General features: G+C 36.5%; 1 protein-coding gene across 1 annotated transcript; it reads left to right on the forward strand.

The window, feature by feature from the left end:
- The first annotated feature begins 4,766 nt into the window (after positions 1-4,766).
- LOC583468 (COMM domain-containing protein 3) lies at positions 4,767-16,808 on the forward strand. The gene is made up of 5 exons (XM_030990532.1): positions 4,767-4,966; positions 11,540-11,648; positions 13,372-13,531; positions 14,795-14,908; positions 15,945-16,808. The coding sequence occupies exons 1-5, from the start codon at positions 4,831-4,833 to the stop codon at positions 16,005-16,007; spliced, it is 582 nt and encodes a 193-aa protein (XP_030846392.1). The 5' UTR covers positions 4,767-4,830; the 3' UTR covers positions 16,008-16,808.
- The last annotated feature ends 2,974 nt before the right edge of the window (positions 16,809-19,782 follow it).

Consider the following 19,782-nt stretch of genomic DNA (forward strand, 5'->3'; position numbering starts at 1 on the left):
ACCGAACTTCGAGCCGTTTCGAAAGATCATCTTTGACCTGAGCAGTATGGAGTGATTTATAGATTGACCTGTATATCTGGACTATTTCGGTACAACAAGAAGACAGTAAGCTATTGCTTGTTAGCTGATGAGGAAGGGTGGAGGATGGACCCATGGTTTCTGTACAAAATAATTTTCTGTCGGGTCCTAAGACCTCCATTAAGTGCAGTAAAGACAGGATCACAATCGAACTGTTCCAACGAGGAACTGTTCCAATGTCTTGAAAGTGTGTGTTTTGTGTTTTTGTGAGTGTGTAATATCCAGGACCGTCTAAAGGAAAAGACTTTGTTTGTTCTTTGTTTTTCACTCATGGGGAGTGGTTTTTAACACTGGATGTCATTTTGGTTCAGCTTTTGGTCATGATATCTTAACCCTATTCTGACTGGGCTTTCTAAAGGCAAGTTTTAAAATCTTTGCCACGGAATATCCAATCGAATCGAAGCGACTTTTGCACGGATATTGACACGCATATAAAGAGTACCGCTCACATGATCCTCCCCCCCCCCCCCCCCACCAAGTCAGAATAGGGTAGAAATGATGTCCATGGTGACGATATAGACATTGCATTGCATATTACATCGTATCTTTATCGGATAAATTTTGATCTCTTTTTTTATTCCATTCCATTTTAGCGAGTCGTAATATTTATGACCGGATTTTGTTCTCTGTACTTGTTTTCCCGCATTTCAGCGCCTGCTCATTCACCAGACGTACTCACTTTTGAGTATCTTTATCAAATGTCTTTTTTTTGTAATCGAGATATTCATAAAAACGATGCCCCTTTCCCCGGTATTATGGATCCCTCACTGTTACAGAGTGGAAGCAATGGAAGAGAATTTAAAGGCAACAAGTTGATGTCGCACTAAAATATATGTTCTCCTTTGAATTTTGATGGAATACGAGTGCATCGGAAATGTTGATTTCTGACTTGAGGGATTATCCATCTTCTAATAAAAATAACCGTTATCATATTACAGATAAAGCACAGCGGTTATAAAGAATGATTACTTATTAAAAACCTGTTCAAAATGATAACGGATTATTTTCGTTTACCCCTAAATTTCTATGATATATGATCAATGATCTATTAATAAAAAATGTTGATTGACTTAATGCAATCTAATATGAAGGAAAAAATAATATTTTTCATCCCTCTGTATTTCCTCAAGCATAGAGCACAGTGCTTCTGAAGTATTCTGAGAGATTATAACAGATCGTTTCAAAATAAATGAAATGTCTTTTCAAAATAAATAAAATATCCTTATTTCATGAAATTAGTAATTTGAATTGATATAGCTGTTATCGTGTTAATTCATTCGTATCATCGCTTTTTTAAATCCCAGCATATGGGTTGATCTTCGAGATTTAAGTCTTTTCAAAATGTTTTAATCAAGTATCGTTTCCTCTTTAATTTCTATAAAATTTGAGTTAAGTTTGGAGAAAAAAAAATCTTTATCTCTGTTAAATCCAAGAAGAAATACAATGGACGTAAAGTATTGTTTAAGAAAAATGTGTTAACGAAATGGTTAAAGACTATTGTCGTGTCTGTTTTCAATATTTTATCGATGAATGGACATTTTATCTGAATTTATAGATTTAAAAAGCGGTTGTTTTAATGCATATTATCTCTCTCTTTTTTTACTCGAACACTAACCACAGTGGTGATGAGGTATTTTTTGAGAATAATATTAAAATGTGTTTAAAATTGTTAAAGAATATAGTTTTGTCCTCTTGATTTCTCGATGAAGTGAGAAGTGATCAGAAATGTTAAATTTTTAACTTGATCCAATAGTTCCTGTAAATTCATACCTTTCCTCTGTTTTAATCAATATGAAGCACAGTGGTAATTTAGACGTTTCTTTTTAGAATGAGTATAGATGTGTCCTCGGAAGTTTTCTATGAAAGGTGAAATTAGAAATATTGAATCTTTTTGTAATGCAGGATTGAAAAAGCGTTATCCTTAGTTCTATTAAAGTTATTATTCCATGTTTTAATCATCATGAACCATTGCCACAGTCGTTTGTGAAAATATGAAATATTCTTTGAGAATAAAAACCTGTTCAAAATTGTTACAGAGTATGTTGTGTTATAAATGCATTTTGTACGTTGAGGCGTGCGTATAGTTAAGATTAAAACAGACATGGTACTTCGGATACTCTTCACAAGATTGCAAAGCATTTTGAAAAATAATTCGCAGTTGGGTGAGATGGTCTAAAAATTCATATGCGAGCGAGCGAAGAGAAAATGTACATGTTATGAAAGGGGGAGGAGAAACAATCCTGATGGGGTCATAAGCACATTCTCGTAACGGAAGACTAAACGACCTTTGATAAATAATAACATTATATAATATATAAATGCGAGCGAGCGTAAATTGCTCTCAATCGCTTGAAATAAGGGGCGCGTTTAATGATGAGAGGGAAAAGGGACACTTTTCGAAAGAGTTAAAAACACTTATCAGAAAAAGGGGCACGTGTCAAAGTACAAAGGGTAATTATCAGAGGTGAAAATTGGTCACCTCTTACATCTTCAAAAAGAGGCACTCACCACGGGATGAAAAAAGGTGAATGGGAAATGGACATTTGCCGACGGAAAAGGGGCACTCATCATATTTTGATAGGGGCATTTATGAAAATGGGTTAGGTCCCGTATTAGAAAAGAAAAGGGGCACTTATATATATATATATATATATATCTTACGTATTTTTACAATTTGTGACCAAAACAAATTTCCATGTATTCTTGTGAATTTGGATGAATAAAAAGAATTGAATTGAATTGAGTTGAATTATTAAAAGAGAAATTATCAGAGGTGTAAATGGGCACTTATGAAAATGAATAAGGGGCACTTATAACAAAGGAAAATGTGCTTTAGTTGAAAGAAAGGCGTACCAACTAGATTTTAATAGGGGCATTTATCGGAGGTAAAAGAGGGCTTTTATGAAAAGGGAGAAGTGGCTCTTATCAAAAAGAATAAAGGGGGCACATGTTAAAATAAACGGGGCACTTATAAGAAATGAAAACTTAGGGGTAATTATGAAAGGGGGAATGGACACTTATAAGAATTAGGAAAAAGAGCATTTATTAGATAGGAAAAAGGGCACATGTCAAAATAAAAGGAGCAGTTATTAGAAGTGAAAAGGGATACACATCAGAGATGAAGAGAGCACTTTTCAGGAGGGGGAGGTAAAGTTAAACGATGTCTCTGATGTGAATAAGAGCAATTATCGGAGCTGAAGGGGGCACCTATCTAAAGTGAAAAGGCATAACTTCTCGTATCTGAAATAAATTATTTACCAAAGATGAAAAGAGGCATTTGTGAGAAGTAGAAGGGGCTCTCTTTATGGGGGCACGTATCATTAGGACAAGGGGTACTTGTTAGAAAGGAGAAAGGGCACATGTGAAAATGTAAGGTGCGCTTATCCGAGTTAAAAAAGGGTAGGCCTGGTTATTAAAAGGGGAAGGGGCACTTTTTACAAAGAAAAAGGGGCACTGTCTTGTCAAAGTATAAGGGACACCTCTCTGATTTGAATAGGGCAATTATCAGAGGTGATGGGGGCACTTGTCAAAAATGACAAGGGGCACTTCTCGTACCTGAAAAGGGCCACTTACTAGAGATTAAAAAGGGCACTTATGAGAATGAAAAATGGACAATTACTGCAAAGGAAAGTGGAAACTTGTTGAAGGGAAAGGGGCACGTGTCAAAATTAAAGAGCACTTCTTACAAAGTTAAAGAGGCACTTTTCGTATGTAAAAAGGGGCACCTTTTGGGTACTTGAAACAGTGGGGGCACTGTGTCCCCCTGTCCCCGTCTCTGGATAATGAATTAATCATATTTGTATGATGCTTAATACTACATGTATGTTTCTAAGCGCTTTACATTGTAATTATCGTTACTCCGGTCATTGGGTACACTCATCGGCACATGATAGTGTACATGTCCCGCTCCACGGGGAGTATTCCGACCATGGAGAAGCGAAGGGGAAAGGGGAGTAGCTGGTGATGATGATAAGGGATAGATTGATTAGGTGGGTGGTGAGTATCATTGTGATGATGAGGAGGAGGAGGATAATCAAAAGCGGTCCTGGAGGTTCGGGGGAGGGGGAGGGGGGGGGGGGGGGGGGGGAGGGGGGAGGGGGGGGGGAGGGCTCAAGCCACCTGTTCCAAACAAATTTGAGAGGCACATGTAAAAAAAAAAAAATGAACCCACCTCACCCTCTCCCCTCCCCCCTTTGATGCCTGATGGTGATGTTGATTTTATGGAGGAGGAGGAGAAAAAAAGGAAACCAAAGATTGTGAGGAAATTTTGTGAAATTGTGCCTCTTAAAACGATTGAATTATTAATCAATCAGTTCCTAGTAAACAATATCAAAAGGGTAAGATGTCAAAAAATAGGAGATGATGGTGGTGGTTTAGTGTGCCTACACGGATACAGTAGTATACATGTACAATAGGATGGAGCCGGCGTACCTCTTCTCTATCCCTGCCCCCCCCCCCCCCCCCCCCAGCTAGGCCCCTCCCTCACTTTGAAAATCATTCCGCGGGGCCTGCATGTAGCATGTCAGAGTGGTGGCTATGCCAATTTTTTTTTCTACTCCAAGAAACGTTTTTGCTTATTACTCTACTCATTACACACATCAAAAATCACTCAAGCATATTTTTTTCTCACATAACTCACTGAATACAACTACACTATCTACTGTTTCAAAGACACCATACTTTTTTTCTCCAAAGATTTGTCTCCAACTTCAATTATCAGAGTAGGCGTTTTTTTGCAGTTCAAGCTCTAAAATGGAAATTTCTGCAGAGATTCAAGAAGGTTTGCAGTTGGCTGGGAGCTCTGCTAGAGTACAAGATAAAGCCTTTGAGCCATTATTGCAGAAAATATTCTCAGACGTGTCGGAACCTGGTAGTAATGAAGATGGTGGTGAGTCTAGGTCATTATTTTGATATACAATTACAAGTCCCATACGTTGAAATCTATGCTGGATAACGATGACGTAAGAAGAATCATGAACACGACGCGATGCGCGATGCAATGTGGATAAAATTAAAAATGATGAATGATGAAAAAAATATAATAAGAAGATGATAATGGTGATGATAGTAATGATGAACATGAGGAGGAGGAGGTCTAACATTAAGGAGGTAAGAATAGATGAAAAGAGTGGGCAGAAATAAATGGAGAGGTGAAGAAATAAAGTTTATTAAAGTCAAGAGAAAAAGCACTCTAGCAAAGCAGTAGTCAATGCTAACACGTATTGACCTCTAGCGCTGTATACGTGCTGAGAGGCATCAATTTTGTACACACTTGAACAAAACAAATGGGAGAAAATGGAAATTATTGTTGTACTGTAGTAGGGTCTACTTACTTTTGTAGTTTTGAATGCGATGCTCCAAATTAAAAATGATGATTTTGTATGGTCAACACCATTGCGCTCCTTGCATAACCATAAGTGAGCCCTCTCTAACTTGAAGTCAAAACCGCTCGAGCAAATCAGCCAATCATTAGCTCAAAGTACAGCGCTCAGTACGTAAATTTCTACGTGCTTGTGTTACTCCTCATCCTCCTCTTATTAATATTAATGAGATCCTATGCTTTTAGTAATTTTAACATTATCATCATCATTATCGTTATTACCATAACATCATCTGTTTTGCTCTTGTGCAATTTAATACTTAGGCTCTGATTGAGAAGTTTTTCACATTTCTTACTAGTTTTTATTTGTATTTAAAACGATATTATCGGTAATGTACATGTATTTACCACTCCATCCAAGTCCAATACAGTGTAAATTGTACCTAGACAAAATTATTCCTTGAATGCTCCAAGTTAAAGCACATTATGGCAGCTGGACTAAAGACAAGGTAATGATAGTACTTAGTAATGCACCTTGAGCATCCCCTGGGATGAATACCGTATGTGCTTAATGTAGTAGTACGCTCATTTGGGCTAAAGGGGGCACTAGAGCCATATAAGAGCCGAGCTGGGTTGATTAATTGTATTCACCTAAAAGTTAAAGAACATTAATTATGTTTCCAATAGTATGCCGGGAACGGGTAAACAACCCCTGGGTTTGAATTCTTGCATTAGATTAAAGTGTTCATTTCGAAAAACACGTTGGGAATGAATTCCTGCGTCAAGATGTACAGGTGTTCATTTCCAATAACAAGTTAGACAATAGACTGTTTTGCCGGGGACGCGACATTCTCGCGAAGAGATAGACTCCTCCCATTTCTGTCGGTGACTAGATCAGATAACACTCATCTATTATGCTTTGTCATTGGTTATAATTAATTAAAGATATAACTCCTCAATTAATTGGTCGGATGACCTAAAGGGTAATTGGATATATCCCGTTTTGCAATTGGTTGGCTTCGTAAGAGCCCTCCTGGTTGGCTGGCAATATCATGTAATATCTAAGCCTCATCGGGTGCCGCGGTATTTAAATGCGAGGTGCGGGATTTTGAAGGGAGTTTTTTAGTTGATATTATTTGAAAGTAGATATTATTTGAGAGTTTATTTCATTCCGTTATCATGTTTAGGATGTGCTGCTAATTTCAATCAATAGGGCCGCCCAGCCTCTGAGAGAAGCAGTTTATTTACCATGTTCAAATAATAATAATACTCGTCGTTTGCAACGATTGAAGCTTCGGCTGATATATATATTTAATAAAGTGGACTTCAACTGTAATTCCGAGCTTCCTGTGTTTCATTTATGTTTGAACTTGTCATCTTCAACTCATTTACTGGCCCACCACATTTGGTAGTACGGATGGGGTAATGCAACTTTCTTTAGTTAACGGCGAAGTTTGCCGTTGGCTTGCTAGCGGTTACCGCTGGTTCGTCGTGCCGACCCACCACTCGAACTCGATATCATTTGCTCGGAACACAGAAGTATTTTAGTTGCTGCTGCTGAACTGTTTCTCACCGGTGGAGTTAGCGACAGATTATCGTGGCGTTTATTGAAGGCATGTTTTTTTTGTGGCTCAGCGGAGTAGTCCAGTACGAAAAGGGCCAACGGGCAATTGGAGGCCTTCTTGGAACACATTGCACATTCTTCCCGGTGAATGTGATTAGGATCACCACGGAGAGAGAAGTTTCCCGAGACCCCCCTCTTACCTGTTACCAACACGTCCGCGACGGGAGAAAATGCCGCGAAATTGAACGTTTGGTATGTGCTAACGAAAAATTGTTTAGTCGACTGCCCCTCGTGGAAATTTTTGCACACCATATCTACTTGGGCGATCTGAATCGTATTACCTTTAGGAGGTTCCCCGTACAGGAGTTACTCAAGGTCTGGCTGAATTCTCCGGAGCTGGTTTGTCAGCTGGCCTGGCACCCGAAGAACGCGTATCGGGAAGCTCTCGGGGGAGGAAAGTAACGCCGATGCCTCGTCACGATACTCAACCCTGCTAGTAGCGTGGACGCAATTGAAGGAGGTTCCTTATGTTTATGATTCTTCGATTGTCAGCTGAACTTGGGTTTTTTGGTCTGCAACGCCAAGTTCGTAGGGAGCAACCTTCGGCGGGAGACAAGTTGAGATAAGGAGACAAGCTGAGCTAATTAAGGAGACATTAAGCTGAGCTGAGGTATGTTTTGAAAGTCGAGAATTGGACAGTGAGAACTGAACTAAACTGAACTGATAAATTGAAACGTCCGTTGAATTTTGGATATTTTTGGATTTTTGTCCTAGATTCTTTAAAGATATTGTAGTAATGTTTAAGTGTTCGACTATTGTGTGTTGGTGAAATTATTTGTACCCGTTTGCTCTTCAAATTTTGGCTAGCATTAATGTAAGCATAGGATAGATTATTTAAACTTAAACCTACGTTTAATCTAAATTAGTATAATATAAGCACTTAATATTGATCAGTATCATAATGAGTGAAATGGAAAAACAAAAACAAATTTTAGAGCAAATGTTGCGTCTGAATATATTCACTCCCCGATCTCCATCTAATCATCCTCAGGATAACACATCTCAAGTAATTAGGAGTCCTTGCTGGTGTTGTGGTATTTTTGGTCATTTCGTTAGATTCTGTCCATTAAGAATACAGGAAAGAGGTTACAAGTGGCAGGGAAACGGTCGTCCTCCACTACAATTATTGCGTCAGAGTTCCTCCACTTCCCGATCTCCACCCAATTACGTTTCAAATAACACATCTCAATCTCAATCAAGCAAGGGTGCTTGCTGGCGTTGTGGGGGGTTTGGTCATTTTGTTAGATCCTGTTCAGCAAAAGTAGAGGAAAGAGGTTACCGATGGAAGGGAAAGGGTGGTTCTCCACTACCAGGGGTCAGGTAAAGGGGGAATAATTTGGAAGAAAATGAAGTAGATATTTTAAGTAAATTGATAAAGAAAAGTGAAGTCCCAAGGCTACTGTTTTGTTAGCCAATACTCCTTGTGAGTGCATTTCGAACTCCTTAGGATAGGAAGGGAGTTGTTTAGGTCATATTGGAGGAAAAGTTTGGTATTTTAATTATCGTTTGCGATTATAAAGACATTGATTATTCTGTGATAAAGTATAATTGTTTTAAAAATGTTTGCTAACATTCAAATTCATAGAGGCTGGGCGCTTCTTGGGATTATATGTATATATTAAAGATGTTTTGTTTATCAATTTGCTAAGTTAGCTGCACCGTTGATTCAGTTCAACTAATTCTCCATTTAGTAAAACGAAAGAAAAAAAAGGAAAACTATTTAAGCTTGAGTGGATTATTCTAACGAATGATTCATTTAATTTGCTCAAAGAAGTTGATTCAGGCACCAGTTATCCAGATTATTCAAATAATTTTGTTTTTAGTAATTGATACAATTCCCTAAAAGGTTTAGGGCCTTGCCTATCACAAGTAGGGGAGGATGGAAGGCCTCATCATTTAACATATGCTAATAGACCATTGCAAAATACAGAAGAAAAAAAACCAGATTTGGGTTCATGTTAATGAGAGTTAAATGATTGTTAAAATGGACAGTAATGGATAATTTAGAGATCACTTATTTGGAGCCCCGTTTGTTATATTTACTGATAACGATTCGTTAGCTTATTTATAAAATGCTTAACTAGGAGTTAGGATGAATTCAGGGTTGAATGTTTTGGAGAGGGGCGTTATCCTCTGATATGATACGATCCTGTCTCATAATGTTGGTATATAGTGGGCATGATATCTTGGTATGATATTTTGCTGAATTCTGCATTATTTCAATGTATCAAAATTTACAAAATGCTAAACTAGCGGTTAGGGTGAATTGAGGGTTGATTGTTTTGGGGAGGGCGTTTGATATGATACGATCCCGTATCATAATGTTGGTATAGTGGGAATGATATCTGGGTATGATGTTTTGCTGAATTCTGCATTATTTCAATGTATCGAAATTTATGAATGCAAATATTTTGGTGCTTTAACTTGTTATAGGTTTCTTTACACGCATTTTATATTGTAAAGATGGAAGGTGACATCATACGGAGTACGTTGTGGAGGTCTGGGATATCCAGCTCCATTAGTTGTCCTGTATGATGTTTTTTTCCTGATATTATTCATATATTTGCGAGGTACAAAATTATTGTTATAACAGGTGATTTAATGTTTTTTTAAAGAAGCCATCCTGTACCAAGTTGGTACTTAATAATGTTTGTTTGGTAACTGTATATAAACAAAAAGATAAAATTAAACAGTTGGAGTCTACAAATTTTAGTAGAAATTAACTAATACATATGTGACAAAATAGATTTGTCTGAGTTTTATAATGTTAGTTAGAAGTAGATTCCATGAGATAATTATAGACCGTTGGTTGTTGCTGAGACTGGGAATGTTGAGATTATTATGATACATAATTATACAGGTTTATGAGAAAGGGTGTTAATTGTATGTATATAATAAGGCATGTTTAGTCTTGCTTCCAGTGAGATGTTTGGTTCTCATGGTGAAGATGTTGATTGCTCAGTTGAAATTTTTCTCTTTCTCATGGGGGTTTAAGGAAAGAATGGAATTAAGGAATATATGCATGTAAGTTGTTTGTAATGTGGTTTATTTAACAGGTTGTGTATATTTATTATTACAATACCAGTTGACTTTGCAGGATGTCATTGTGTTGTCATTTTAGTGGTTATACCCTTCCATGTTTGGGAGCAGTTAAAATCAAGGGATGATGTTTATGCCTGGCTTTGATTTGGGGGTCTAGGGTTATCCAGCTCCAAAGAAGAGGAAGGGCATGACGTCATCCTGACATTATATTCTGTTGGTTGGTTATACATGGTGGGCAGGACATTGCATTCGTGGGTCTTTCTGGTTAATTGGTTGTAAAATAAATAAATTTAGATATTGTTGTATAATGTGATTATGCCTGGGTAATGAGTGTTTGACATTGCAAGGAGAATGTTAACTGTAATTTGTTAAAGTACATTCGTAAGTCAAAGTGTTGGTTAATGCAGCCCAAATATGCTGTATTGATAGTATATTGACAAAATTATGCTTTAAAGCAACACAAATATGTATTGCTTGATTAAATGATTCCCAGTTGGTAATCTAATATTTTTTCTTAATTTTGTACGATCTGCAGGTGCAAGATCGTTTTAGTAGGGGAGATTTGTAGTAGTACGCTCATTTGAGCTAAAGGGGGCACTAGAGCCATATAAGAGCCGAGCTGGGTTGATTAATTGTATTCACCTAAAAGTTAAAGAACATTAATTATGTTTCCAATAGTATGCCGGGAACGGGTAAACAACCCCTGGGTTTGAATTCTTGCATTAGATTAAAGTGTTCATTTCGAAAAACACGTTGGGAATGAATTCCTGCGTCAAGATGTACAGGTGTTCATTTCCAATAACAAGTTAGACAATAGACTGTTTTGCCGGGGACGCGACATTCTCGCGAAGAGATAGACTCCTCCCATTTCTGTCGGTGACTAGATCAGATAACACTCATCTATTATGCTTTGTCATTGGTTATAATTAATTAAAGATATAACTCCTCAATTAATTGGTCGGATGACCTAAAGGGTAATTGGATATATCCCGTTTTGCAATTGGTTGGCTTCGTAAGAGCCCTCCTGGTTGGCTGGCAATATCATGTAATATCTAAGCCTCATCGGGTGCCGCGGTATTTAAATGCGAGGTGCGGGATTTTGAAGGGAGTTTTTTAGTTGATATTATTTGAAAGTAGATATTATTTGAGAGTTTATTTCATTCCGTTATCATGTTTAGGATGTGCTGCTAATTTCAATCAATAGGGCCGCCCAGCCTCTGAGAGAAGCAGTTTATTTACCATGTTCAAATAATAATAATACTCGTCGTTTGCAACGATTGAAGCTTCGGCTGATATATATATTTAATAAAGTGGACTTCAACTGTAATTCCGAGCTTCCTGTGTTTCATTTATGTTTGAACTTGTCATCTTCAACTCATTTACTGGCCCACCACATTAATATTAATATAGTTACAAAAAACATGTCTCATTATTTTTTTTTAATTATCAGAATAGCAAATTGTCATTCATTTTAGATGGAGCAGTGTCAGCTATCGAACCAGCAGTCTTGAAGGAAAGCTATGCCTCCCTGTATACACTGGTGTTAGAAGCAGCTAAACATGATGCAGACAACAGTTCCATCAGGTGGGTAAAAATGATTGCAGGTGTACTATTCGTCTATTCAGTGAAAGTTATTATTCCCCTCCCCCCCCCCTTTTTTTTTGGGGGGGGGGGGGAGAGTGCACAAGTCTCATCACAGTGATCAAGTTGATGAAATGCAAGGAAGCAAAGTGACTGAGAGGAGTGGGGAGGAGGCTCTTTCCCTTTCTTTCACTCCCTCCTCCCTTCGCCAAACCAACATCATTCAAGGGTGTCAAACTATCTTTAGAAGTATTAACTCCACAGTTTTCTCTTATTGAAGGTGTCATGGCATATTTCTTCTTTGAATTATTATGTACACATGTAGAATCAGATGTTTGTTACAGTTATTATAAATTGTGCTTATACAGAAAATAACAGAATCGAAATTAGAAATCATAAATAGTGCACTTTTTGCACAATTGAAGTTTATCAAATTGTATTCTAGTCTCAGGGTTCCTGATGCTCACTTTTCTCAAGATTTACATGTAACTCGAAATCCCATTTCCCCAAAGTGTAGACATTCCTGGTGTTCATAGACTTACATGTGTACTTTATGGGACTTTACTCTAGATCTCCAGGAAAGAATGGTATTGCAATTTTATATTATCAAATACTTTCGAATAGGACCTACATGTACAAATGCAATGGAACCAGGCGGTTGTACTTGCACTCATATGTATCAATACAGTTCTCAATAAAATATATTTTTATGCCTCCGCCACCGAAGGTGGTGCCGGAGGCATCATGTTTTCAGGTTGTCCGTCCGTACGTCCGTCCGTACGTCCGTCCCGTTTGACCGTTATCACAATATCTCAAGAACCATTTAAGATTTAAACTTAAGACTCGGGAATAGCATTTATCACCATAGGAAGACGATCTGATTAGATTTTGGAGTACGTAGGTCAAAGGTCACAGGTCACAGAGGTCAACTTATGAAATTCCTTGTATTGAGTTTGTTAGCGCGATATCTCAAGAACCATTTGAGATTTAAACTTCAAACTTAAGGATAGTATGTATCACCATAGGAAGACGATCTGATTAGATTTTGGAGCACGTATGTCAAAGGTCAAGGGTCACAGAGGTCAACTTATGAAATTCCATACATTGAGATTGTTATCATGATATCTCAAGAACCACTGGAGATTTAAACTTCAAACTTAGTGATAGTGTGTATCACTATAGGAAAACAATCTGATTACATTTTGGTGCACGTAGGTCAAAGGTCAAGGGTCATAGAGGTCAACTTATGAAATTCCATGCATTGAGATTGTTATCATGATATCTCAAGAACCACTGGAGATGTAAAAACTTCAAACTTTAGGATAGTATGTATCACGATAGGAAGACGATCTGATTAGATTTTGGAGCACGTAGGTCAAAGGTCAAGGGTCACAGAGGTCAACTTATGAAATTCCATACATTGAGATTGTTATCATAATATCTCAAGAACCACTGGAGATTTAAACTTCAAACTTAATGATAGTGTGTATCACCATAGGAAGACAATCTGATTAGATTTTGGAGCACGTAGGTCAAAGGTCAAGGGTCACAGAGGTCAACTTATGAAATTCCATACATTGAGATTGTTATCATGATATCTCAAGAACCACTGGAGATTTAAACTCCAAACTTGTTTAAATTGCTCTATGGCGGAGGCATCATTTTCGACTGCGCGCAGTTAAAATTCCATCTAGTTTAAACCTCATTTTCCACATTGAATTGTTAGCTCCATCTTAGAAGACAATAAGTTCAGTCAGGATAGGATCGATGCCTTCCTCAAGCATTTCCAGGAGAAGAAGCAAGAGATAAGATCCATGCTGAGCAACATCGGTCACACTCCTCCTCATATCGTTGATGTGGATTGGCGGTTAGACTTCTATCTAAAGGTATGTACAGTATTGGATGCTCTAACGCTTTCTCCAGTGACAATAGATTTGAGTTTTGTTTTGTTTAAGATATAATGCTGGGTTTGGGGTAATGTAAACAAAATGCATTATTCAAGGACATGGGCTAGTTTTGTGTCGTGAATTAGGCCCATGACCTTTGCATCCCAAGTCAAATGATCCAGCCATTCAACTTTGACTCCTATCAAGAGCACAACTCAAAGAGAGAATTGTGAATGAATCGTTCTCACTTTTCTCACGACAGCAAGTATTATAAATGCCATTATTGACCATCTGTGTGCATTCACAGAGCTGTGAGCTAGTGTCAGCCTAGTTTCATCTTGCTAGCTTCCATATGTATACCGTAGCCTGTCCAGTTACCTCTCCACTGAGCCAAGTGGCTTATTAGACACAAGGGCTGTCTTCCATCACCCAAGTTTCTCTGGTGCGCAATGAAGGCGTGCAACTATCTTGCCTATGACAGCATACACACTGCAAGGAACATGTGCATAAAATATGGTACACTAGCTGTCGATCGTGCAATGAACAGAGATACACATAGGATGTCACTATGCAGCAGTGAGCATTGTGCTTATTTAGGTGTGCATCATTATTTAAAAATCATTAAGTTCCTATTCAGAACAGTCAGAAAGAATTACCTGAGCAAATTTCTTGCGGAAATTAATATTTATGAAAAAGTTATCGATGCTTGAACTTAGCCATGTAGCCCTACCATTATCAAAACAATAAACAACAAGTTGCATGATTTTTCAAAGGCAGTAACTGGATATGTTCCCCTACAGATGATAAGTTTAGCATGACAAAATTGATCAAGATCTTTCTTGAGTTTCATAACTGCATGTGAGTGAAGTTAGGGCGGAAAAGAGCAGGAAAAATGCATGATCTGATTTCTGGGAAAAACTTTCAATTATTTGAAATTTCTGAGTAGAAATGTAAGGGGTTAAATTATTTGTATCTCAAAGTGCTCAAGATTTCATATTAGATCGTACAGGCAAAATGTTTTTCATTATATGATAGGAGTATTGCACTCAAAAGCATTTACTAATCGATTATATTTCTGTTCTCCATAATAATTTGGATAACGAAGCACATGCACTCCAAAAGATTTCTTAGAATTTGATAATTAATTCTATCTTTGAATCATGTTGATTATCACAAATTGCTGTCACTCAATCATCAAGTAGGCAGTTTTTATGTAGTAAGAAAAGAAGATTGTTACTGTCCTTTCTTGGGTCTTATTCTCAGAACAAGCACATCGATAAGATCAATCAGCCGACCTATCTGATAAACCTCAAGACAGAGCAGGGTCATCGAGGTGCCAAAGATATACAGTTTAGCTGTTCGCTTGAACAGTTACAGGTGAGTTGAGTTTTGTTTCAACTGATGATGATGGTGGTGGTGTTGGTGGTGGTGGTGACACTGATGATGATTATGATGATAATTTAAAAAAGGAGGAGGAGGAGGAGGGTGGTGGTGATGATGATGATGATGATGATGATGATGATGATGATGATGATGATGATGGTGATGATGATGAAAATGCAAGTGATGATGAGGATGGTAATGATGATCATGATTATGATGATGAGGTTAATGATAATGTTGGTTTTGGTGGTGATGGTGGTGGAAATGATGATGATGATGATAGTGATGAAGGTGATTTTGTTGATGATGATAAAGGTTATGATGATTAAAGTGATGATGATGATGAACGTGATGATGATAATTATGAATGAGTAATGATGGTTAATGATGGTAGTGCATGAGGATGGTAATGATGATGCTGATAGTGGTGTTGGTGAAGATGATTAGGATAATGATTATGGTGATGATAATATCACAAATAGCAGTTTACCTAGTATTTAAATGTATTTAGGACTTAAAGCAGGACTGCACTACTCATAGCCACTTGCGCCCTCTTTATAGCAAACAATGGTAACGGCTGGTCCCCCTTGGTCCCCTTGTTCTTATGTTAATTGAGAGCTGATTTGATGAGATATTAACCACCTGTCAGTGACCATGCAGGGAGGTCTAATCTCTCCTGGCCACACTAGTACAGATTGGCTTTAACAGAACCTCAGACTGGAACAATGGTCTAAATAACAATTGCAGTAATATTGTAGTCTTGACTAAATGAACAGGCATGAATTTATACAAGAATACATTTTTCAAATTATTGTTCATATTAATGAAACTCATTGTTCTCCTTTTCATGTAAATGAATTTATGAAATTCATATTTATGGCATACATAAATTACATGTAGAATAAATTTTTCAAAATATCTCTTCAGTAGCCAAAAAACCTAGACAAGAAAATCCTTATCTGCTATTCAGTCAATTTTGCCAAATTAGATTGTAATTAATAAAACAAATGATTGTGTTTTTATCTTGCAGGACCTAGTTGGAAAACTGAAGGATGCAACAAAAAGCCTAGAAAAAGCAGCTCAAGGCTCATAGCAGTACAACCTTTTAGATGTAAATATACAGAGAGTAGTTTTATACGGGCGATAGCTGAGGATAGTAGAACAATATCTTATAATATTACACGCAACTTATGATAATTCATTCCAAGGTTTCTCAAACCATTAGCATTTAAAGATGTTTTTCAAGAAAGCTAAGATTCAAACTGTCAACATTTGAGAAACGACAAACAATGGTCAACAGTGAAAATATAATATAGTTACAATTTCATCCTCCAGAAATAGGGATGTTTGGTCTCTTCAAAGGCATGGTGCATGTAAGTTAAATTATAGATCTTTGTGTCTCTTTTAAATTAAGGTGATGTTGAGTTCTGGTCACTTGTTTACATTGTGAGGTTCTGGAATTGTAAAAACTATAAGAAATTGGCCCAGTCTTGATAAAATTCACATGCCCTGTACATAGAAATGTGTATATATGACTACACAAACAGGTGGCATGAAAGTGTGGTCGACAACATTTACCTATTACTTGTCGTTTGTTGAACTTGAGGTTAATTGAAGAGCCATCTGTTTCAGTGGACATTTTTCTTATCTTACTCTTCATCTCTGATATAAAAAGAATAGAAAAGATCTGACAATTATTTTTCAACTTCTCCAAAAGTCAAACATTCTCTATAACGCCAGATGCAGGCAAGTTTGTGATTTTTATGTGCTCTTTCCTTTGTACTAGAAGTATCAGGTAGCTTCTGTATGAAATCCAATAAAATACGCAAAATATGTTTTGACATGTGTTACTAAGTGACGTTTAAGTGACTAGTAGTGTATCGAAACAGATGTAGAAATTTGACTAAGCTTGAAATATGTAAATTAAGTTTTGATAGTGACAGTCACTATGAACATGACTGACAAAAAAAAGCGGACAAAATATACAGTTCCTCAGGTAGACAAAGGAACATCCCTTCACTGCTATTATGTAAAAATGTGTAGAACAGGTGTCACATGCATATTCACCTTTTTACATAATAGCAGTGAAGGGATGTTCCTTTGTCTACCTGAGGAACTGTATATTTTGTCCGCTTTCTTTGTGGTCATGTTCATAGTGAGTTTTGACTTTCTGTATCAATGCGGTTCTTTAAAAGGACACAATTTGTATTGTGTCTTCAGATTTAAAAAAAAAATCTTAGATATCTGTCAATTTCACAGCTCATTCATGTATAAGTATTTGCAAAAATTTATCTTTGTGGAGTACCGGTACTTAAAGTAGTATTTCAAAAATGGTCATGGTTATGAAAGTAGGTGAAATAGTTTTAGTCATTTGTTATTGAATATGGCAAAAATGATCCCTGACTGAAAGATTATCAACTTTAGTAGTGTATTAAAGCCAATGGTAATTTTTTAAAGGAATAATCATATATGAACTCTATTTTGTACAAATATATCTAATATACAATGTAGATATAATGTATAGAGGGGAACTTTCATAGTATATGCATTACATTATCCCCATCCACATGCCGCTTCTCTTTAATTCTTTGCATTGATTTTAAACACTTATTTACTCGAAATCAAGTTTTTTTGGTACTTTTCATATTGAATACAGTCGATGGACCGTTGAAATGACTTAAGTCCCTTTAAGTAGTTGTAATTACCACCGTTAATTTCATCTAATGCTTTATCGCTGTTCATAAACAAGCATAACTACAGGTAGCTTCTCTTTCTTTCTTTTTTTACTGAAATAAAATAATTTTCTGTTTAAGTGGAACTTTGAGAGAAAATTTGTAGATCACTCAAGCAGATTTACATTTTCTTTAGTCTGTTGTAATTTAGGATTGTAAACTCAAAATGCAGAGACGTTGACGAGCTATACATGTACATAAAGTACAATTATTTTGTATATACATTTATTCTAATAAAGACTATTATCAATAATGATTGAAGTTATTTATTTATTTTATTTTATTTATTATTATTATTTTTTTTTTTTTTTTTATTTTTTTTATTATTATTATTATTTTTTTTTTTTGGGGGGGGGGGGCCATTCCGCCCAAGCCCCCCTATAATTTATGACCCAACCCACTCCATTCCGTGTTTGGCCGCCCCTATTCACTGATTCATAATTATTCTAAACCTAACAGAAAGTTGTCATAGTTAACCTTTGAATGTCATATCAAATGTCATAAAGATAAAGAAAGATCTATCACATCCCTTTTACGGCACACAGAAAAAAGGAAGAATGAAAGAAGAAAGAGAAGAAGAAGGAGAGGAGAACGACTTTTGCTTCATGGATAACATCGCGTTCAACAGAGAAAGGAATGACTGGAAAGAATGAAAATAGAGAGGGAGAGAGAGAGAGAGATAGGAGAGGGAGAGAGAGATAGGGGGATAGGAAAGGGAGAGATAAAGGGCAAAGAGATTTAAAGAGAGGAAGAGGGACATAGGGGAGAGGGAGGGGGTAGGGAGAGAGAAAGGGGGAAAATGAGGAGGTGGGGATAGCAAAAGAACGAAATAGAATTAATGACGAAAGGGACATGTTAAATATGAATTAAAGGTGATCATAAGTAAGAATATTTTGCTGCTGCTGCTGCCGTTGTTTTTTTTTTTTTTTATTGTTTGAAGAGGTCAATTGCAGATGAGTCTATATCCTAAAATTGATAAAAAATAAAATATTAGTAATAGGCATATACTCCCTTCTCGCTTCTGATAAGTCACCGGACATAATGGAGTCTTTATTTAATATTTTCAAGTTAAACTCTTTCATCAAAACGCAATAGAACGTGATAAATTATGAAGGGACTCGCTGCTTAATTAAAGCATCGTTGCTGTCAAATGAGAAGGTGAATGATTAAAGTTACAAATTGAAAGTGAAACTAGATTTACGATGGGTCCACTTAAGGGGAAGTCCAGAAGCGCTCTCATGATACGTCTCAGTGTTGCCAATTTTTGTTTCATTGAAGAAAACAGTTTGTAACTTTTGTAATTTTCCTCAAAATTTCACTAATTTGTTTCTCTAGTTTTCTGCTTTTATTAAAACGTACTTGATATCAGGGTGGGCTTCCCCTTTAAGAAAGAATTGACAGTTCTAGCTTCACATTAGCTCAGTAGAACTACATGAACATGGTTATAACTACACTGTGATAAAGAATTGTGTTGGAAATTTTGAACTGTACATTTAAAAGTTTATCATTTCTTGTGTTATTTGCTGTCGTAAGGAGGGGGAGGCAAGCAAAATCTCTTACAAATGGAAACAAGAAAACCACTCCAAACGCATTGTTTTTATAAATAAGTTATTATTTATAAATTCATAACGTAAAAATTCATGTTTACTATGTCTAGGTGTTTTGATTTTATTTGTGAGAACAAAATTATCTTGCAAATAGAAAGAAATTTACACTAAAAATGACTTATTTCTCAATAATTTATTTATCAATTCATATTCCGAAAACAAAATTTATTCAAGTTGAATGACATGAATATGAATTTTCTGGAAACACAGAAACACTATAATGTCTATTTCATTTTCCGAAAACAAAACTTATTCAAGTAGTATGAACATGATGATGTCTGTTCGGGAAACACAGTATGTCGCTATAATGTCTTTTTAAAGGTAAAGACCAGTTATGGTCATGCGATTGCATTGTGAAAGAAACGTTGTGGAATCGATCAGAAAAGGTCGATCATCTAACATCTAGCATCAGCAAGGTTCTGGAATCATCAAAATGATAAGAAATTTGGCCCATTCTTCGTAAAGTTACAAGCACTATACACAGAAAGATGTATATGGGACTACCCTATATCTCTCACAGACCATGAGA

The sequence above is a fragment of the Strongylocentrotus purpuratus genome, unplaced genomic scaffold, assembly GCF_000002235.5.
Source record: "Strongylocentrotus purpuratus isolate Spur 01 unplaced genomic scaffold, Spur_5.0 spur5_scaffold_19, whole genome shotgun sequence".
Taxonomy (NCBI): domain Eukaryota; kingdom Metazoa; phylum Echinodermata; class Echinoidea; order Camarodonta; family Strongylocentrotidae; genus Strongylocentrotus; species Strongylocentrotus purpuratus.